Source organism: Pollicipes pollicipes, unplaced genomic scaffold (genome assembly GCF_011947565.3).
Source record: "Pollicipes pollicipes isolate AB1234 unplaced genomic scaffold, Ppol_2.1 Scaffold_4255;HRSCAF=5007_pilon_pilon_pilon, whole genome shotgun sequence".
Classification (NCBI taxonomy): domain Eukaryota; kingdom Metazoa; phylum Arthropoda; class Thecostraca; order Pollicipedomorpha; family Pollicipedidae; genus Pollicipes; species Pollicipes pollicipes.
The window spans coordinates 24,840-47,783 of NW_023596454.1; the positions used below are offsets into that span (position 1 = coordinate 24,840).

Genomic DNA, 22,944 nt, shown 5'->3' on the forward strand with positions numbered 1-22,944 from the left:
GGTTCATCGGCTCACCGGTTCACCGGCTCTCTGGTTCACTGGTTCACCGGTTTGCTCAAGTTCAACGCGAGCAAGCATGCACAACTCGTCAGCTGTATCATTCCCGCGGTTGCTCCGCACACCTCTTTTGCGGAGTCACAGCCGCAACGACTCATGACTGTGACTCTGGCAACCGCGACACGAACCGCAGGCCGGTCGGTGCACCGAGTCCCGGCCCTCATCCGGTTCGCCCCGGTCACCGGAAGCGCCCGCAGTCGTCTGCGCCGGGGTTGTATCAGGTGCGCCGCGCGGCGCCGCTCCGCACCTGCCACGGGGAACCCCGCCGCCCGGCCCGCTGCGCCCGGCTGCGTGCTCCCAGGGCGCGGCGAGGCGAGCGGAAAGGCGAGGGTGCCGGCCGGTGCCGAGGTGCGCGAGCGTGCCGGGGACGTGAGGTGGCTTTCGCGACCTCACACGCTGCGGTGGCGGTTCTTCGGTGCGTTGGGCTGGTTTCCGTTGCCGTCAGTGAGATTTGGTCCGTCTGGCAGCCGCCTTCCCAGTCTGTGACTGCTAGGGCGACCTCGTCTGCGGGCCCTCGCGAAGGTTGGGACAATGCTCCGGCGAGGTGGCGGCGGCGGCGGCGGCGGCGGCGGCAGTGCACTGTTTGTTTATACACGGCCCGGCCGTCAGTAGGGTGGGGGAGGGGGAGGCGGCTGGCCGCTCCCCAAAGTGACACTGCCGCGACGATAATCAAGCAATGGCGACAGGGTGTGAGCCAGAGCAGCGGCAGCAGGCGCCAGACCAGAAGTGGGCCAGCGCGTGGTCCGTGGCGAGAAGGAGTGCGATGGAGGCGTCGGCATAACGCCTCCTCTCATTTGCGACGCTTTAACAACTGGTGATTAATTAGCAGGCTCACTGAGAGACTGATATATTGTTGGGATGAAAGATGGTAGACTTGTGGCGATGGGTGATAGGTTCTCAAGCTACGCTCAGCCATGACAAGCAGCCGTCTGTTGGCTAAGATGAGTTTGTCGTGCTCTTCCTCACTGGCTTCACCTGACGCCGCGGGATTCAGAGTTTTACTTGTTGATAGATGATGGAAATATCACCGGGCGTATGGTTCGTTTCTGCTTATGAAGTGCTCTAGTCATCTGGATCACGCGGGTCGTTGATAATCCGCGCGGGATCATATTTGGATTCGTCTTGGCCAGCTTCTTGCTCGTCTGACCGATTCTGGACCGTTGGCGTTTGGCGCGCTATGCATATCTCCATTCAAACGACGCGCCACGGATCTCCAGTGGCATGTGACGACCGGCGGCGACCTGCCTTGATCAGTGGTCTGATCAGCCGCTTACTCAGCGATGGCCTTCCCTGGTCTCTTGTGACCCCTCTTGGTCGGCGGTGACCTGTTTCGGTCAGCGGTACCAGTGACCTGTAATCGTCAGTGGTTACCCTTGACCTGTAACCGCTAGCGGTGAACACCCCTCCGCCATCGCCCCACGCCCGTCGCGGGGCGCTCCCCCACCGTACCGACGCCCTCCCCCCCCCCCCGGCCGCCACGCCGGCCGGCGCCAGTCGGGCGGTTCCGTCACCGCATTGCATTGGCCGGGGACGCCGTCTGCTTCGGCCGGGGACGTCGGCCCCCGGCCCCGGCCCCGGCGGCCGGACCGTCTGCAACATCTCAGCGGGCGCTGGGGCCGCGCCGCCGCCTCCGCTGCCGCCGCGGTCCTGGACCTTGTTGGCCTGGCTGAGTCACCGGTGACGTATTCCGACCATCGGTCACCGGCGGTGACCTGTCCAGGTCGGTGGTCACCGGTGGTGACCTGTCTCGATCAGCGGTCACCGGTGGTGACCTGTCTCGATCAGCGGTCACCGGTGGTGACCTGCCTCGATCAGCGGTCACCGGTGGTGACCTGTCTCGATCAGCGGTCACCGGCGGTGACCTGTCTCGATCAGCGGTCACCGGCGGTGACCTGTCTCGGCCAGCGGTCACCGGCGGTGACCTGCCCCGGTCGGTGGTCACCGGCGGCGGCTGCCAACACCGCCGCTCGTGTTTCCGTGAGTCGCTCGCTCGTGATCCGTAAGAGCGCTTGAATCGGGTAATGACATTCAAGGAGCGGAGCGTATGCGGAGGTTGTCTAGATCGGTTTTCAGATGCACGTAAGGATGGGCGCACACGGGGAAGCGTGATACAGTGCGGCTTCGTGGTTATCTGAGCGTACAGTGTAAATAATAGCGCGGCTGGGCGGCGCAGGCGGCATGCCCGAGCTCACGTGGCCTTCATGGAACGCAACAACATAACCGGTACTGTGAATAGCGGAAAGGCGAATAACGGAAACCGTGACTTTACCCCGGTCGTTTCCGGACAGGATTAGATCCAGAGTCAGAAGCAGAAGTGCGCTCTCAGCAAACGGGTGCACTTAAATGCACCCTGCGTAGTTCGCGCTTAAGAAGTGAGTGGAAAGGTTGTTAACATCCAAGCTCAAAGTTAAATGGGCATCAAGTAATTAGCCGGTCGTTGGGGGTACTGCACCATATGCTACACGGGCGGGCTTGCGTTTTTTTTTTTGTCACAGCACCAGCCTGTTTCTGATCGAGCTTAGACCGTACGTGCTTTCGATGTTAAGGTCATATTTGCTGTCAGCCCTCGTATTAGGGGCAGGGCGCATATGAGAACGTCTGTAGATCAGTGCTAAATATGCACATTCGTCACGCGCCGCCAGTATGACTTGTTTCCGCTTCCACAAGCCCGTGTCGCCCGAAAGAACAATGACCTCAGTGTCGTGACCTTTGCTCGCTCTTTGTGGCCGGCATTCCAGCGAATATGCAGATGACATCCGATATAAATTTGCACGCTCGAATTTAAACCCGCGCAAGGCGTCGCGCGATGCATTGCAAACAGCTCGCCAGCGTTATGACAACTGGCTCAAATTGACAACCTGCAGAAAACCAGCCCCCCGCGCCGATCCAATTGTGGCGTGGCGTGCGGCGTTGTGCGGCGATCTCGCCGCGGCTGCGGCCGTGTGTCACCTCACATCTGGCGGTCGGGACCCGGGAGGTCCCGCCGCCTCGGTCCCGCCGCCGCCGCCGCCGTCGCCGCCACCGCGGACCCGGCGCGGGCTGGCAGCGGGCGTCGATGCGCGCCCGGGCCGTACAAAATTAGCGCCCTGTACGTGACCGCGGAATTCGTGCACCTCGGCAGCCGCCGCACCCGGCGCGGGCGCCCGCGAGAGGCGGCTGCCGGCGGCGGCGTGGCACCGCGTCTGTCAGCATTCGTGTTTCCCCAGTCCGTTTCTTTGAAGCCGCCGGCGCCTGGTCGGCTTTTGCACGAGACTCGTTGGATGCGATGCAGCGCTCGTCTGAGTGCAGCTGACGGATGGATGACGTCACGTTGGGGCCGGTGCGAGCACGACCGAATGCACGCACGAGCTCCACACGTGCCAACTGGAGTAACGCGCTGTGACGCTGTTGACCTTAGCGGTGACGTCAGGGACGTATGCAGGTTTTTGCATCGGGCGGGGTGCAACGCCTATCCCCTCACCAAAACTGATTTTAGCGCCCCGCAAGCGGCTGAAGCGTGATGTTTAACGACATCTGATGTTTCCAGTCTGCTGGTGGGTAGACTGACTGGCACTGGTAGACTGGTACTGACTGGTACTGGTACTGGTAGACTGGTAGACTGGTACCTTGATTTGTAGCTGTCGACGCCAGTTCAGACGCGTATAATGCATGTGCAAGTTTGATAAGAAGTGGGGGCCCGTGCCCCGTTCGCATCTCCCCGCTTGAACACGTTACTGGGTGACGTGCATCGATTGCGAGTCTCCCAGCCAAGCCTAACTAGCGTGCGTGACCCATCGCTGCACGCGCAGACGCCATTTGCTCTGAATACTCTCACCGCCGCATCAACCGATGGGTGTTTGCTGACGTTATCGACGCGACACGTTCTCACCATGATAAATTCGGTCTTGTCTTATCCCGGCTGTATATACTCCGCGTGAGTGGGAGCCGGGCCACGAGAGCTTCAGCCAGCACTCTGGCCATTTCGTCTGTCACCGTTGGCTACCCATCATTTCGGTTGTCAAGGACAGCCTAGAATAAACGCTCTGGAATGACTGGCTATGCGCTTTTTTCCAAGGCATCCTGGACGATTTGCGCTTCCGAGACCGTGGTTGCGCTTACGCCAACGCGGAACCAGTTGACGACATTACGACAAAACAGACCCTGGCCGTCCAAGTGACGTGTTCTTGGATACCCACAACAGCGGCTGCGATGCTGCTCTAAGAGTAACGCGATCGCAGTAAACAAACGGGTTTGGTGCGAGGTCGCTTGCTGGCTGGTGCTAAAGCAAGAATGATAGTCAATAGCATGCATCACATTTCCGTTTCCGTACATGTCCTCCACCCCCGGCATGGTTTTTACATCATATCCTGTCGTAGCTTATTGCATCCTACGATGACTCACCCTGACGCAGTTAGGTCACATATGGTGGAAGTTAACGTGTGGCTTGATTGCTTCTGTTTGAGGAGAGGTCACCTCAATTATAGGGCAGTTTCGGTTATCCATAGTTATTTCGAACTTTGGAGTATAAATATCAAGATTATTTTTAACCCCTCAAAGCTGCGGACTTTGTATCAATAAATGAAATAAAATAACATCATCATCTATGGCGACGAGTGCTGCGCCCAACATGCCTGTTTATAGGTGCCTAGATGAGCTGGCCTCGTGGCCGTCCGCCTACACAGGAATGCGACAGTGACCTAATGTTTACGGCTCGGTCGGAACCGTGGCGGACATCGCGGGGTCGGGTACACAGATTGTCGGTGTCAGGACCCGGTGGCAGGCACTTGCGACGGTTGTGCTGAGGCCCCGAACGGGGCATCGCTACCAAACTGGCAGACGCTGTGCGGTGCACGCAGTGTGCCAGGGCGCTGCGTGGAAGATTCACTTTGACTCTTCGTTCGGTGACTGCCACCTGAAAAGCACCGAGGGTAATATTTTTTTCTTAGATCGGTGGTAAGCCAGGTTGGCAGGACATGGCTGCCGGCAGAGGGCGTTTTCGTGAGTTACTGTCTTTTTCTTCTGTCCGGTTTCATCCCCGCGTTTCAGTACCAATTTATCACTATCGACGCGCGCATCCCTTATGTGCCGTATGCGGCCAGCGTATTGCAGGCCCGCGCACCTTACATGCTCGTCCCGAACAGCATCTGAACAGTGCTTCTTCATCGGCCCTCACGGTCCTCATCCCGCTGCAGGACCTGCAGACCGATGTCGAGGGCTGCAGAACGGCGGACATTCCCCCCGGCTCGGAGGATGCCCATCCGCCGAAGGAGGTCGTCCAGCTGTCGAGCCAGCTGGAGCAGGGTCAGCACCATTGGGACCAGCCTCAGGAGCGGACCAGCAGCTTCAGGTCAGTGGCTCACCGGCCGGCGGCGGGTATGATGCCGTGTCGGCCGGGACTGCTGGTGCCGTGTGGGTACGGGCGTACCCAGACGGCATTCGGGGTCATGCCGTCAGTGTGGCCTTCATAGGGTACCAAAACACGTGGTTTGGCAAATGACATGATTTGGTGGTCAGTGACGCCCTGGACCGTAAACATGAACTATCACCGCATCACGCCAACTATCACCGCATCACGCCAACTATCACCGCATCACGCCAACTATCACCGCATCACGCCAACTATCACCGCATCACGCCAACTATCACCGCATCACGCCAACTATCACCGCATCACGCCAACTATCACCGCATCACGCCAACTATCACCGCATCACGCCAACTATCACCGCATCACGCCAACTATCACCGCATCACGCCAACTACTCATCGAAACGCCGGTCTGTGGTATGCTTCGCCTCTGCTGTACTGCCGGTGAAGGACACCGCTGAAAGAAAGATGCACCGTCGTGCCGCTGAAAATATGCCGTTGAAAGAAAGATACGCCATGGCGACGCCGAAAGACACTGCAGAAGAAAGATGCCTCCTTGTGCCTCCGAAAGATATTGCCAAATGACAGCTTAAGCAAACCAGCGATGTTTCCTCCAGTCATTCTGACTGTGATCGCTGAAAGTTAATCGTGGAGCCGGTTGCACTCAATGGTGGACAGAAAAATGAACCCTCATGTGCCTGAGGGTAGAGCAGGACCGATAATCCATAATGCGAAATAGTCACGTAACAAAAATAGAACGGAGTCTGGCATTTTGTTCGGCATTTGTTAGAGGTTCGCTCACTGTGCCGGGCATATAGCATCAGCATGGGACGCTGCTTGGGGACCGACGGCCGGTCTTTACCACACGAATATTGCCATCGATGCACGGCCATTGCCGGTGTAAGAAACTGCACAAAAACGTCAAGAGGCCTCTTTGATTATATAGGTAGAGACCGAAACGGATTGCTTGTGTTATTATGCTGCGTCGAAAGCTACACAGAGCGCGTGAGCATACAATCTCAAATGAGCCAGAACTGATGTAACCGGTACACACCAGAACGGCCTTGATTCATTCACAACATCAACGTTAGTTAATACGAAGTGATCTGACCCTGACAGAGCATGTAGCGTTTCCCTCGTCAAAGACGGATGTTCAAATAACACGTAGGTTTGTACTTTTGATGTAGATTAGGGTTGTCAACTGAGACAACGTGCTGAGACCGCAAGAATATTTCCGATTTCAAGATAACACATTGAGGTCACATTGGACGGGCGGTGACACTTGTTCGCAGGCGTCATGACCCACCTGACATGATCTCATCACCTCATGCCGGTGACCAAAGGCACGATGGGGCGAAAGTGAGAAGGGAGGGGGCAAAAATAACCCGCCACCCGAAGCACCTCCAAACCATAGCCATCAACCCAACTTCACCGCAGATCCACCATCTCAGGTCATCTGAAAACGACCCGTCGGTGCCGGCCTGAGATCAGAGCCACCTCCATCCCCCCTCGGGCCGCCGCCTCGCTGACAGTGTCCCCCGGCTGTCTCGCGATCCCGGCGCGCACCTCCACACTGGTGTCGCTCGACCGTGAAGGTCACGGCGCCGGCTACTGGTACCGACGCTGCCCCTGCTTTGACTAGCGCCGCCAGCCCCGGCGTCCGGCCAGCCTGTGGAACGGGCAGCGGGGTTCAGACCCAGCTACCGGGGTGATGCAGCGGTGGGGCGTGAGCTGAGCATCAGAGGGATACAACGCTGTGGATAATTGCATTGGCGGTGGAACACAAGTGACGACCACTGGGGCACGAAGGCTACCGCCAATAGCACACAAATCCGTTTTCAGTGGGGCACTAAATCAATTACCGGTGCAACATTAGTTCTGAATGAGTCTTTGGCCGCATTCCGCTACGGCGAGGAACACAAAAAACGACCAAAAACCGGCTGCAGAAACACACCCGACTAAAAGCGCACCTAAGCATATGTAGAGTGGAGCGTAACACAATGATCACCGAAACGAGCGTTGTCAATCAGCAAAACGGAACACCGAACCTACCCGCCCCGAACCCGACCATCATCGCCCTAGGCACCTGCCGAGCGCCGGTCCGTGACCGACACATATCAGCTGTCATCGGCGGTCGTCGTGTGGTCTGGCGACCCCAGTCATGAGGTGTGTTAAACCAGCGCCCAATTAGGGCTGGCCAGGTTTTTGCCTGGACCGGCTGCTGATCTGTGTCATTTATCGCTTGTACGTGTCATCCATGGGAATAAGGTGATCTGAATTTACTGAAATTAGACCTAGCAATCAGTCAAATGTTTGACAGACATTCTGGTGTTTGAAATGGGATCCGGGTGTCTTTTGATATCCCAGTCGACGCGACCGCCGGGCAGAGAAGTGGTAACGTTTACTGCAGAAAGGGAACACCCTTATTTTCCGTGCATTACGAACCCGTTGACCTCTCTTACACGCTGTCTCTCAAGCTGGGCAGCCCGTGACCCACCCCAGCCCCACATCACGCTCTCGCTCCTATCAACACTCCACGCAGCTCGACCACTGCCAGTTCTCGCAGTGCTCGGCCAGCGGCCGGCCCCACCCCGCTGTCGGCCGGCCGTGCACGCCGCCGTCGCCGCCGGCTCCGTTGACCGGGCCGGCCGTGTACGGGTTGGGATAACGACGCACCATGAGTGGCGGGCGGCGGCCGGCGGCGGCGCCCGCGGCGTTCTGCCGGCCGGCCGGCCGACCGCCGCGCGTAATAACCATCAAGGCCGCTGCGGCCGACGCCCCGGGCCGCGTGCAACGCGCCGGGAGCGGCCCCAGTTAGCCGACGAGGGCCGCGAGTCGGCGGCGGCCCGAGATGGGCGCCGGGCACCGGCGGCAGTCAGATGTAACGAAGTCGTTAGCCTAGGAACGGTAGTCCTGGCGCGCCGGCGGTCAGAGAGCAGCTCGGCGGAGAGCGTCGGACGGGGATGAGCTCTGTGATGCGGCACTGGTCGGAGATTAAGCGTTGTGGAGTGGCCGTAGGTCGTGATAAGGCCTGGGCCATGACGGGAGTCAGAGACAGCGTGGTCAAATTTGTCCAGTTGGGCGCCACTGAGACCAATATTAATTCATGGTGTCAGACCTCTGTCTCCTCAGCGGCATGCGCCTCCATCGTGCCGTGCCTCCCTTACTGTTAATACGTTGCCCTCTGGCCCCGAATTTCACATCCTGACTTGCCCGTTCAATTCGCCTTGCCCGAATCGCACAGATGCCGGGTTGACCGCCATCTGACCCGATGCAGGCTGGTCGTTGCCCAGCGAACGGAGAAGCAACAGCCAGTGGCCCCATCGCGTGTGTGCAAAAGCATGAAAAAGATCGGTCTCCTTGGCTTTCAAATGGCTGAACTTTTCCATGCTAGTCAGAGGTGAATATAGGAGGACAGCAACGGTCAGAAATGGCAACGGGAGGCTGTTGTGGTCAGAAATGACACCTGAAAACGGAATCGGTGGAAGAATAGCACTGGATAACGACATGGGCCGGGGATGTGCGCGCATTGGAAGACGGTGGTGTTCCGAGATGAGCGTTGGGTGTGGGAGATAATCACGGGCGGCGCAGAATGTGTTTTCATAAATCTAGCAGTAGCAACTCCAAGGTCGGGCGAAATTGGCAAGGTTAAAACAATTGGCATTATAAGATTCCCGCTCCGGCAGTGCTGCTACAGCTTTAGCCTACGTATATTTTATGTGTTCAGAAAAACGGCTGCTGTCAGGAGCGACCAGATAGAAACAAATGCGTCCAACCATTGTGTGGATGTCATTGGCTTCTGTTCGCTGCCGATTATTGCCGTGGACACACATGCTGCCGTTTGCTTGCATCGATGGAGCTGGCTCGTAGTTGGATGAGATCGCGGGGGGCACAGCAAGAATCAGAGATGAGCGCAGAGAAACCCGGAGTCAAGCGCAGAGAAACTCCGAGACAGAGACGAGCGCAGAAAAACTCGGCGACGAGCGCAGAGAAACTAAGAGAGGAGAGCAGCGAAACTCAGAGACGAGCGCAGAGAAACTCGGACACGAGCGCAGAGAAATCCGGAGACGAGTGCAGAGAAATTCGGAGACGAGCGCAGAGAAACCCAGAGACGAGCGCAGATAAATTCAGAGACGAGCGCAGAGACTCACAGACGAGCGCAGCGAAACTCGGAGATGAACGCAGGGAAACTTAGAGACGAGCACAGAGAAACGTTGGGTGACGGGCGATCGCAGGATTTGACCAATGGTAAGAAATGGAATGAAAATGACAGTAATTATAGCTCAGCTGGAATGACAAATGAAGCCAAATGAGGAGCGAAAAACGACGGTACTATTTAGAGCGCACAGGAAATGACAACGGTTGCGGACAGATGTATGATGTATGCATGGGCTCCCAACCGTTTCAGCTACGGCTGGAGCTGACTCATAGTCATCCCAGACAGGTCATGCTGTCCCCCGCGGCAGGTCTTCCAGACAAGTCATGCTGTCCCCCGCAGCAGGTCTTGCAGACAAGTCATGTGTCCCCCGCAGCAGGTCTTGCAGACAAGTCATGTGTCCCCCGCGGCAGGTCTTCCAGACAAGCTATGCCGTCCCCCACAACAGATCTCGTTGCTCACCGTGTCATGTTCTGAACACCGCAAGCGCCTGGAGTGTGTTTACATAGGTTAATGCAGCTGACAAGGCTATGAGTGCAGTACCGACGCTCGTTATGAGTCCCTTGTTTTTAAGGGAAAGCCCGTCTCATGTAACTGCTGTTTTCATGAGCCACTTAGCCCTGCCCCGCGGGTTGGCGCGGTGGAGAAATTAAAGTTTACACCCTCTAGCCAGACGTGTTCAATGAGCCATGCCCTTCTGAACGTGGGAGATATCACGTGTAATAACACTCAGCTCATGGTAGACCAGGATGCACCCCAACACATCCTGGAAATGTATGTTTCATAGATCCCTGCGCTCTTCGTTTGCGGCCAATATTTATGACCAAGCTTGGGACGTCTGCGAGGTCAGAATTGTTTATCCTGCAACCTTCGCCGTGTATAAGACGCCGTCATGTGTCTGGCAAGTGTGCTGACGAGTTTTAAACGCCGATGTTTTTCATGCATTCCTTTTTATGATTTAACGACATAAACAGAGCCGCTGTTTCCGCAGCGCCCTCTGGCTGTCTCGTGGTTGAGCTTGGCTATGGTAGAGCCTGATTGCACTGTAAGGGTTTGTTCGCGCCGCTAGCTACTTCTGGCTTGGGTTTAGGTTTTACCAGGAAAATTACAAAGTTATTCATTTTATAATCTCGCTGTGCTATGCTAAAGGGAGTCAAGAAATATATCGCTATTGCTCCAGATCCTTATTTTTCGGCAGTTAAGCGTAGTTTGTCAGCGGAAGTGAGATGTCCTTTACACGTATGCTTGTAAGTCATCAGACGTGATTTCGAAGTGCTTGGGCTCTTCGCCTGGCTTTTTGATGATTGAGGCTACAGAACTATAGTTCCTACATTCAACAGCATGCATATATATATATATATATATATATATATATATATATATATATATATATATACATATATATGCATATTTGTACATATATATATATATACATATATATATATATATATATATATATATATATATATATTTGTATATATATATATATATTGTGCATTTGCATGTGGAAAAAAAAAACCGGCATGCAGTGCCTCGGACGTCCGATAACTGATCGCGAGCATCGTTTACCGAGTCGTGTTGTCTGTCCGACCATGGTTTCACTGCCCGCTAGTTTTGTTTTTTACAAAAGTAATCCCAAAATTAGATGCCCGCATCTTTCCCCTATTTTATACGAGCTTTCGAAAACCAACCCTTCAAAATATTTGGTAGGAGCTTTGGAGTTCCAAGCCATCTTTTCTTAACGCCGCTTGTTTCCCCCGAAGCTAAAATTCAGAGACGTAAGAGGCTTGTACGTGTGGTTGTCATGTCCTACCCACTTTGGGGGTCCCAGATCCGCCCGCCATCCTGGGTTTCAGCTTCCCCCAACTTTGAGAAGAAAGTGTACTATAGCTGAAACGAATTTGGATTTTTGGTGAGTTTTGGGGGCAAGTTTCATTACCGTTTGCTGCTCAGTCCCCTGCCCCACCGCTCAACGTACGGTGTGAATTTCCATGATTTTTTAAAGCTGCCCAGTATTTCGAAGTCGGGCGGACAGTCCGAATAAATGTCCCCAAATACCATCATATGAGTGACCGTTCCAATAACATCTGATAAATGCACGTGCATAACCGGCTACAGTGACACTGCCTCCAGGTCAGCCCCCTTCTCATCTCTTCCGAATCGATGGACTGGTTACACGGACTTGTCGCCTCACCCCATCCCCCCTGTGACCTTTCACCCGCCACATGGCACCGGCAGCCGTATTTACCTCGCCACCCGCGACAGTTGACGTCAACAGCACCCCTCCGGCGGGGAGGGGTCACCGAGAGGGGGGGGGGGTCGCCCGGGCCCGCGCAGATGCCGGCGACCAATGGCGGGGATCAGCGATGAGCTCGGTCAGTCACGTGGATCGCGACGCCGCGGCGTGCCGGCCGGTGACGTGACCGGGGCGTGGCGGTCAATTCTGCTTCGTTGTCGGGAGCGGTGTCTGCGGCGACAGTCACGCACTGGCGACAGAGCACGCGGGCAGGGACTCTTCCAGCGAAGTAAGCACGTCCTAAAATGTGGGTGGGTCAAACTCCTCATGGAGGTCATCCTTTACCAGGCATGACCGCTGGGTTGATGCAACACTTTTACGTGAGGAGATGGGCCATGGTCTACTTGGCGTCATGTCCGCGATGCGAACAGGGCACCTTGCTGGCTCAAAGCCAATAATGCACTTGCTGGATTGATGGAGCGATCACAAACAGACGTTGATCGACAGCTTAAAATTGGCTTCGGGGGGAGGGGGCGGGAAGAGAACGTGCATAGCTGCGTTGTGATCCAGCACCGAGTGGGGGCTTATTTTTACCAATTCAGGGTTATAGTTGCTTGTTGCATACGACAGCCTTTCACGAACTCCATGGAGTTCCGCAAGTGTCACGCATAACGCGACAGAACGAATAGGCGACGAATTGATGAAGCGCGTGCCACGGCATAATGGGGACCAACGACCAGCAGCTGCGATCAGCCGAGCCAGGCGTGCATGTGAATGATCGCAAGACAGCACAACAGAGCATATGTTGTGCTATTTGTTGATATGTCATGCTCTGTAGAACGTCAGCTCGCACCAGAGCGAAGCACGCCATGGCGCAATGTCAGTCAATGCGCGCCATTCTCACAGTGCCGTCCATCAAGACCTTCACGCACCAACGTGGGTGCGCGATCAAGAGCCAGCCCATGGGCCATCGAGATCATGGTTTATTCCAAACGAGGAAAAAATCTGGTCTGTACTCCTTTTTATTGATTTAAATGCAGTTGATGACGACCTTTTAACTTGGCCATTACACAACTGACCTTGGGCATTTTCTAAGATCTGATGCTGGTTTCTTTACGCGTGGTCACAGACATGTTTGCACGAACTTCAAACAAATACCTTTCGCAATCAGCCGCTGTCTGCGGCATGAAAACGTCTCGATGTCTGGGTGAAAATCTGGGCTGTCCAGACACCAGGCATCAGAGGTCGTGTAACTTACAAGGTGGGCCGGTTCTCGTTCTCGATATACCACACCACGGATGCAGTTTATTTCCATTTTGGTTTTGGTCTTTTCCTTTTCATCGTCGCTGTGGTTTTCTCGCCAGGGATAACTCCCACTTCTCCGCCATCAGCAGTATACTTATTCGCACAAACGACGCACTGAACAGGTAAAAACAACACTACACGAACGGGAAGGAAGGTACGCCCAGCTATTCCGCACTTGGGTGTGCCCCTGCCACCATGCTATTACCACGTCGTCCGGCAAAAACTAGCATTTGTTTCCTGGACCAGCACACGTCTGATTTGCGTTTCAATGGCCATTGTGTCACCTAGCCGTCATCAGCTTTGATGCCAGCGTCGCCCGTGTCTGCGACACGCCTAGCTTGGGTCACGTCCCTCGTACAGAGCGTGGCGTCTAGTCACTGGGCCGTGACATGGCGGAGGACAGGGCCCGAAAGACGACTGATGTTATTCACTGAAAAGGTCGCCTGTTTTGGTAGGCGACGGCCGGAAAAAAAAACACGTTTTTCTCGCTTTCACAAAGAGCTGTAAGCAGTGACCAAAAAACTAGGGTAGCATCTATCGGGTGATAGGTTCAAGGTGCATGTAAAAAACATGTATTGTTTGGCGCATGCAGCCATCGAGGTCATGCGCAAAGACCATTGTTACCAGTCGAGCAATATGGATCCCGCAGAAAACATTTAATTAATCTCAGCAGAAATAGAGTGATCAGAACTCAACAGATACCACAAATCAAATCAAATCAAACTATTTTTGTCAGCCCTCACGTCTAGACAGACGAATAGCCTGAAAGCCCGTACCAATAGCGGACACAAACGGGACCTGATGGGACGCGTCATTCGTATTCATCCGCCGCCTTCCTTTTAAGACGGCTCACTGCGGCGCTCCCAGGTGACTCTTGTCATCGATTTCTCCCGCTCCTGTTGGTGTTCCCGCCGCCGGCCTCCCGTGGGATGCCGCTCGACTCAACTGGGGGCAACACCTCGAACCACTCGTCCACCGCGTCAGGGTCCCGGAAAAAAATACAGTGAACTCTGTGGGTTCCGCCGCCCCGGCAGCCAGCCTCGCAAAGTCAACTGGCGGTGTCCCCCCAATGCCCTGAGTTAACGATGGACAAACACGCCCCAGTTTGGTACTCACGGTTGCGTCATCGTTTTCGTTTCCGAGGGTCACAGCTGACGCCAAGCAAAGACAATAATTAATGGCGGTTAGAATGCGCTGCGAGCGTGGATGCTGCAAACGGAAAGCGAGGAGAGATCCAAAGGCACTTGAAGTGAGGAGTGAGATGCACTTGGATTCGAGAGTAACGCTCTCGAGAGAATCGCGGTAAGAGGAACGAGAGTAACGCAGCGCGACCTCTGGCGCACATCGTTCTTCATTTTCCTGGCTAACCCAACATTTCACTTCGAAATAGGAATTCATGTTTCTGATCCGTTGTCCCATTAATTCTGGTGCAGACACAAGGCTTTTAAGATTATACAACAACATTCTGGGCAAATTGAATTGTCATCTGAGAAGGCGTCTCCTATGCAGCACCGTTGGCGATACGTTTGCGTCTGGTTTCATCCCTGCCTTGTTTGTGCGCGCTGAAAAGCTTCAGTCCTGGATCTTAGACGCTTTGCGCTTCATGAACATTTTCCAAGGTGCTTCGTTATTTGCCAAAAATTGAACTGCAGCGGCCAACTACGGTCATGTATTGTCTTACAACACTTGACGTTTAAATGTTATCGTGTCGTTCCCGCCACGTCATGTTGACAATTCCGTCATCTGAGTTCAATACGGAAGCTCTGTGTCTACTTCCATGAAGAGAATGTGTTACGGCACAGTACGTTATTATGACCATGGCTAGGACAGAAACATGTTATCCATGAGCGCCTGCATGCTTGATTGCGCTAGGATCCGTGCCGGGGCGGGGAAGCATTAGCGCCATCTGCACACTTGTTCTCATCAGCAGCGACATCGCACGGACGTGCCCGCAACTAACGAGACGCCGCGCTAGTGGGCCGGGAGTACACAGGATTCGAGTTGTGAGTTATGGCACGTGTTTGCGCACATGTTGGGTGTGTGCCATCGTTGATCGATTACTGAGGATGATTTTTAAAACCAGGTCAGCTTGACATTCACGCGGCCAGGCTACAGTGACATCACAGCCGTACGGTCACACGGCTAGGTCATAATGCTTGAACTGGAGAGCCACGCGGTTACCACGGAGACCAGTAGGCTCTGGTGATCTACCAGAGATAACTACGATAACAGATAACTATGATAACAGACAAGATATGACTGGCACGGCGGAAATATCATGCGATTTGTGTCCTCCGTCACGTTTAGACGTGTTTCCTCTTACTTTGTCCAGTGCGGACATGAGTGGAGAGTGGAGATCGCAGGTACGGCCTCAGGCGTGGCGACGGTCACACTAACGTTGATGAACATTGGCCTAAGATCGCGATTCCAACTTGCGAGACGTGCATTTCCGCACCTTTGCCACATCCACGTTCATAGGATTCCCCTCTCGTGTGTGTAGTCCAGACGATCTACCCATTCAGGAGGATCCCCAATCCTTCAGATATGTAACCACCTGTGTCCGCCGCAGTGGCCGCTGAGGTCCACCTCGGCTGACCCGGCGCCGGTGCCGTCCGCAGGTCGCAGGCGGAGCTGGGCCGCGAGGGGCGCGGCGGGCTGCTGCTCTCCCTGCAGGAGCTGCTGGAGTGGGTCATCAGGAAGGAGACGGAGCTCAATCAGCTGGAGCCGCTCCGCGCGGACGCAGCGGCGCTCCAGCAGCAGCAGGTCGGTAGCCGGGGCAGCGGCCAGTGGCCCCAGCCGGGGCCTGACCACTGCTGCGGCGGGACACCGACAGTTGCCCCGCTGCAGCCGGGGCAGCGGCCAGTGGCACCAGCCGGGGCCTCCGCGGCTGCGGTGGGACACTGACTGCTGCCCTGCTGCAGCCGGGGCAGCGGCCAGTGGCACCAGCCGGGGCCTCCGCGGCTGCGGTGGGACACTGACAGCTGCCCTGCTGCAGCCGGGCAGCGGCCAGCGCCGTCGCGCCACGACAGACGACGCGGCTCGGAATATTCGGCCGCTCTGTCAGCTGATTGTGTGCGGAATGTCTCGCCGCTGCGCCAGCTGATTTTACGCAGTGTTTAGCCGTTTGTGGCGAGTTCGTGTTTGTTCGGGTCGTTGGGTTCGATTGAGCTGCTTTTGTAAACGAACAAGGGACTGGAGTTTGTTTGTGGTTTCAAACGGGACGTCGAAATGGTTGAGTCAAGGTGCATCTTAAGAATGTTGTTCTTTCGGTTACACTTTTGCCTGCTAGCATGCTGCAACTGTGAATCAGCGAACATAAATCAATTAATTCAGATTGTGGGGTCATGCGATGCCATTTGGATATAGCAGAAATATCAGTACCACGACACATACAATCGACGCAAATTATCATCCAAGCTATCCACTTTCTGAATGCCGATAGAAATTGTTTGGGATTCGGGTGTAATTTCGCAAAATAGACTGTTTTGGGAGGACCGAGCGGAGGAAAACTGCAAAATCTAACCCAACTTGTGGCAGTAGCAAAAAAGATGCATATCTCTGGAGCTGGCCCACTTTTCTCTCCAAGCTGGGATGCTGCGTGTTTCTGCTGTAATGGCTGCGGATCACAGCGTTCGCTCTCGCGCAGGAGGATACCCGCTCTCTGCTGCGTGTTTCTGCTATAATGGCTGCGAATCACAGCGTTCGCTCTTGCGCAGGAGGATGCCCGCTCTCTGCTGAGCCAGCTGTCGGACCGCCAGGCGCTCATCAGTAGCAAGCTGAGCGCCGCCAGAGCGGTCAGCTCCGAGCCTGCCTTACACTGCGAGGCCAGCGATACTGAAGGTACGGCTCACATGTGATAGGGAGAGCTTTGAGCCCGCCCTCCACTGCGAGGCCAACGACAGTGAAGGTATGCCCCATTGTAGGCAGGGAGAGCTCTCAGCCCGCCCTCCACTGCGAGACTAGCGACACCGAAGGTGTGGCTCACATTGGGCACGGAGAGCTCCGAACCCTCCCCCCCCCCCCCCCCCCGCCCTTCACTGCAAGGCCAGCAACACCGATGGTATGGCTCACAGTGGGCAGGGATAGCGCTGAACCCACCATCCACTGCGAGTCTAGCGACAGCGAAGGTATGGGTCACTCTAGGCAGGGAGAGGTGTGTCCGTCCCTGGTGACAGCTGAGGCACCTGCCAGGGCGTGTCCACCATGATTTGCCGCCCTGGGACAGATGAATGGCCAGGCGATTGATTCTGAAGACTAGCTTAAGCCCCGGGGTACAACACGATTATCTGGGGCCCAAATCGTATGAACGGTTGTATGATCCCGGCTGCCGCCTGGAAGTGCACAGGATTCCAGTAGGTCACGCCCTACTTTTTGACTACGCTCGTAGTCCGTAGTGGGGGCAGTCCGTGGAAGTTCGTAGTCCGTAGTAGTTCGTAGCTACAGTGGGGGCAGTGAAGATCCCTCCTGATCTAGTTGCAAGACAGCAACGTCCCAGCATAAGGTGCCTCCGGCCAGCGACGCCGAGGATACCTTACTCTCTGACTTATTTTAGCAGTCACCACGTAACGAAGCCAGCGTGCCCGTAACTACCACGTCTATGCCTTATCCATGGACGTGGCGGGTGTCACGTGTCACGTGCGACACGTCACGTGTCACGTATCACACACGTGCTGCGTCACGTGTCACGTGTCACATCACATGTCGCGTCACATCCCGCGTCTCGTCACGTCACGTGTCACGTGTCACGCGCTCCCAAGTGGGCGTGTTCTTCCGACAGGCGACTAGCCTATCGTGTCCCTCTCTCGCCGCTGCTGCGCCGGTCTGGCGCGTCGGGCGATTGGCGCGCGCTGAGCTGACCTGTGACCACAGGCCGTGATGGGCGATTGGCGCGCGCTGAGCTAACCCGTGTCCACAGGCCGTGATGGGCGATTGGCGCGCGCTGAGCTGACCCGTGTCCACAAGCCGTGATGGGCGATTGGCGTGCCCTGAGCTGACCCGTGTCCACAAGCCGTGATGGGCGATTGGCGTACCCTGAGCTGACCCGTGTCCACAGGCCGTGGTGGGCGATTGGCGTGTCCTGAGCCGACCCGTGTCCACAGGCCGCGATGAGCGATTGGCTTGCCCCGAGCCGCCCCGTGTCCACAGGCTGTGGTGGGCGATTGGCGCGCGCTGAGCTGACCCGTGTCCACAGGTCGAGGCGAGCGCGATGGCTACGGCCGGGAGCGTCGCTCCGAGCTGGACCAGAGTCTGGAGCAGGCGAGGGCTATCGGTCGGGAGGCGGCCAAGCTACAGGACAAGTGGCGAGAGCTCGGCCGACGCGCCGAACTCTTCCGACGACGCGCTGACTCGGCCCTGGCGGTGAGCTGCGGAACTAAACCATTCGCCAGCGCTGACGGGGAGACGAGGAGCGGGCGTGAATGGTGCGATACCGGGTCCAGAACTGGGACGTTGGTTCGAATCCCGCGCACTGCTCGAACATTTCACCGGTTCTGTCGTGGGATTGGACGTGAGAGGTTGCAGTGTTAGTGATCCTAACCGTCACATGTGCCGCTGGACCATCTAGCAGATTATCTCTGGTGGTCAGCTGTCGAAAAGAGCGAAAGGGCTGAAATGAGTGACTGTCCTTTTACCAGCCGTTGGCGTAATAGTAATTCTTTGCAAAGGTCGGCGTTCAGTATACGTACCAGAAGATATTGGTTAAACAACTTATCAGATCATACATTGTATACATTGTGAGAAAACGTGACGTCTGATGGTAGCGCTTGTAACCATCAGCGTCACCATGAAACGTCCATTTTTCTCCATACCTATCGCTGCTTGATAACCTGGCATTCACTTACTATGGAATGTCGGCCACTTTTACTATGAAAACTTACGAGTCGAAACAAATAGGATCTGGAGGTCTTCCTCGCGCATATCCGGTATAGCTATTTATTGAGCTGCGATTACGAACTAATGCGCATTTTACCCGGTGTGTAGTTCCCGAGCGAAGCGGAGCTGTATAGGGCAAGGTCATTACCGCGCAGGCTCAGATGGTCTTTCGTAACTGGGCGTATTGACACACAATCTGGACACAATTGGACGCTGCAGCAATGGCATCCGCCGCCGCCGTGGCTGCTTACTCACTGCACTGAGCAGCAGGTGCAGGGCTCTCCGGTAATGACGTTGCCAGTCCGGGGTTGCTGAGTTAGGGTCATGTCGCACGCAGGGCAGCGTCAGGGCATACCACACGCACGGCCCGAGCGCGCGGCTCTGCATGATCCAAGTCCGTACTATGAGGGATGAGCCCAGTGATCCACGCTGAGTTCTGTCCGATGTGTGCCCAGGCAAAATAAGTTGAACGTTTGAGTTGCTGATCATGAAAGGTTTTACAGGGTGAGAAGCCACAGCACGGCAGTTTTTAGATGTGCATTTCAGCGAAACGATTCAGTGAACGAAACGAAGTGATGAACTAATACAGGAAAGTCCATGCCGTGCAAAATGTTGCTGAAGCTACTCCTCGTCACACTAAAGCCTGTGAAGTGGCCCCAGGGCCGCCTAGGAGGGTATCAGAGCGGTAGCGATGTTGCTCTCTGGAGTGGTGTTGACAGGATCCTCGATCTCGTCCTCAAGGGACATTTTCTGTGGAGTCATGATTTGACGAATGCAGATCACGTCTGACTACCATTGCTTTTTATCACGCGTTACCATTGAGTGGTTATTGAATACTACCGCTGTCTTGGTTGTGCGAGAAATACTTTCGTCACCGCTGAGTAAAACGTGAGTTAACTTTTACTTGGGGCACTTTGTGAAAACGGTAGCTTCACACAGACACAGTCTGTTTGCTTTCCTGGCGCGGACGCTGCCACCGGCCGTAGGCTGTGCCAGTAAAGGGGAAAAGCGCACGACTAAAGCGACTCGAACCCACCCCGCCGCAGGTCTGTGAATCAGAATGCAGGCGTTCTAACCAGCCGATCTATCGGAACGGATTGAACTGCTCTGCTGGGCAGGGACGATTTAAAGTACAGTTCGGTGCTGTATCTTCCGCCAGTTTGTACCACAAAAAGAGTGTCAAGGATTGGAATGTAAACATTTTGTGCGGTTCTGTTCCAGAGCAAAAGAAATGTTGGGATGGTGTTGATCACCTTTTGCGAATATATCTGGCCATGTGCACAGCTTCGAAACCTACAGTTTCCTCCGTATGACCAATGCCTCTTTGATGACATTGCGTTATCACAACCCTCTGGTATGCGCAAGATTTATTAATTTCAGCATGCAAACTCCCAACTCATCATCCCCGAAGCATAAAGATTCACAACCCTTCTTGCTTATATCAACTTCCGGCATATGTCAAAGCGTTGGTCGCGACATTTTTTAAGACGGCCGCTGCGGAGACGCATCCGGTCGCCAGCATCAACCCAAATGGTCTTCATAATTATTAACATGTTTCTTGAGAAGGTCGTGTAAAATAAGTTTATGTTTAGATATGTAATGCTCAAACATATAGTGCTTTGATACACATGATATTTAGTTACATCGTGGCAGTGCACTCAAAATTTCTATATGCTCTCGTCCGTACGTGCCGGACCACGCCATTTCCCACCGTACTGTCTTTTGCGCCTGGAGCCACCTTCGATCAACGATGGACGACACGTATGTTCGTTGATCACAATGGCTCGAGTTTCTCAGATGTTTTTGTTCTGTAATTCATGCACCATTTAAACCATTCAAAAAATGTAATTTCACATCGCTCTGAAATGTGAAGTCACACCTGCGCAACCATATTAAAGTCATCATCCATGAAATATCATTTAAGAGTTATTCTATTCCATTATCGGAGACGTAAACCAAAGTGGCCGAAATCCGGGAACAAATCAGGTTCTGGGATAGGTTGGATTAACATTATCGGTTCATTTCCCCGCAGCCGATTTTTCAAAAGAAGCGCTCCTGTAATAACGCTGATTGGAAACATATGCGATTTTTGGGTTTTGCCACTGACGGTACTCGAGTTGTAGGGGCCGCTTCAGAATTTGTGGATGTTGTTTTCAAAGTCCAGGCCAACATGCAACAGATAAGTATATCTTAGCACCCAAGCCGTGCACACTTACGAAGCCGTTTCACTCCTATCCTGAGGGCCGCACCAGCCTCTCCTTTTCTGGTGCCTCCGAAACGCGCCACAATACCGTTCCAGCTCCTCGGCACTGATAGACTATTTTTCACTTTTTGCTCGCTTGAGTTTTGGGAGAATGGAAAAGTCGCCGGGGCCAGGTCAGGCGAAGAGAGCGGGTGTTGGGTAGTGGGGATTTCACATCCTCTCAAAAGCGTCGCCGTCTCACACGACGGCGACGTGAGGTCGTACGTTGTCGTGATGGGGCTGAAATCTGTGGCCTCGCTTGGATAGTGTTTTTTTGGCATGGCTCCAATAATCTTCTTCAGTGCGAGGAGTACTATGTGGAGTTAATCGTCTTATCCCGGGAAGGACGTCGATGCTGATTGTGCTGTCTGTGTCGCAGAACACCGTACACATGGCCATCCCACCCCGCGCGCCAGCGCAATATGATTGTAGCGGTGGGCGCGACCAACCCCCCAATCGCTACAACCCCCGCCCATGTGTCTGAGCTTGGGCTGGGGTGAGGTCCTCTCGTCGGATTTATTTTACTCCTTGCTCTTGTTTTCGGCCAGCGGGCCGCAGAAATGCGCCCGCGTCTCATCAGAAGTGACTGTTAAGTCCGGAACCTGTTTGTAGCCAGCTTCGTACTGATCAAGCACTCCTGCGCAGCCTCTGCGCGTGCATTCTTCTGCTCTTGTCGGAAGCAGTGCAGCACCCATTCACAGCACACATGCGAGTACCCGAGTAGCTTCACGGCCCGGCAGATTGTGGACTGTGCCGGCGTTGACGAGGTTGCTAATGTTTTGTAGGCTACTCCACCGCTCCTCCGAAATCATCTGCCCTCAGAAGCGCTCGTCGTCAGCCGCGCGCGCATGCGTTGGCACCCGTTTTTGGGGTTTGTTCTAGGCGTTTGTTTGCCCCTTCTTATCACGATTTGTCCCTTGTTGGTATTTGTTCGAGGCGTTCGTTTGCCACTGTCTGCCGCTTGCCCAGCGGCATATGGTCCGCAAAGAAGCTGCACTGTGCCAGTAAGCATGTTTCCGAAAACTGGTGCGTGTTAGCTTAAATATATATATATATATATATATATATATATATATATATATATGTGTGTGTGTGTGTGTGTGTGTGTGTGTTGTTGAATGTATCCTACTGAACATGGAGCAAGTAGGTCGAGGCGACTTCGAATCACACATGGGTAACACTGCTGCAAAAGAAACGAGAAAATTGCGCCACAAGTGGCATTGCAGACTCATCATCGGTTTATTTTCTAATGATATTTCTTGCGCCGCTGCTATGTCCTGGTCTGGCTCAACAACCCACGAACCGCTACGGCCAAAGGCGTAGTTTTGCAAATTTAGTTGGAGCTACTGAGCAAGACAAAATGCCTTAGTCTACCCCAGAGTAGTCAAAACCGTATTTATCCACAGACATGGCTCACTTTATTTCCAAAATGTGAATGCTGAAGTCCAGTCCTGTAACGTCTTTTTTGCATTTTGAGGGCAGGGTGTTGCTATTTCTCCCGCTTATCCCTAATCTTGTTTGTGAAAACACACCCCTGCCACAACTGAACAGGAAATACACTCCTGACGATGGGAGTGTCCCCTGGGGCGGAGAACGGAGCTGAAGACGGTGCTCAGGATCTGGTGAACGCGAACTCCTGACGATGGGAGTGTCCCCTGGGGCGGAGAACGGAGCTGAAGACGGTGCTCAGGATCTGGTGAACGCGAACTCCTGACGATGGGAGTGTCGGAG

The 22,944-nt window shown here is 54.6% G+C and overlaps 1 protein-coding gene across 1 annotated transcript in view; it reads left to right on the forward strand.

Moving 5' to 3' along the window:
* The window catches only part of LOC119096172 (dystrophin), a 39,180-nt gene that overhangs the window by 9,043 nt on the left and 7,193 nt on the right, over positions 1-22,944 (forward strand). Inside the window, exons 2-5 of the mRNA XM_037218974.1 lie at positions 5,229-5,383; positions 15,719-15,863; positions 16,817-16,940; positions 18,292-18,458. Of these exons, the coding sequence (XP_037074869.1) occupies positions 5,229-5,383; positions 15,719-15,863; positions 16,817-16,940; positions 18,292-18,458 (591 nt within the window). The remainder of the gene's footprint in view (positions 1-5,228; positions 5,384-15,718; positions 15,864-16,816; positions 16,941-18,291; positions 18,459-22,944) is intronic.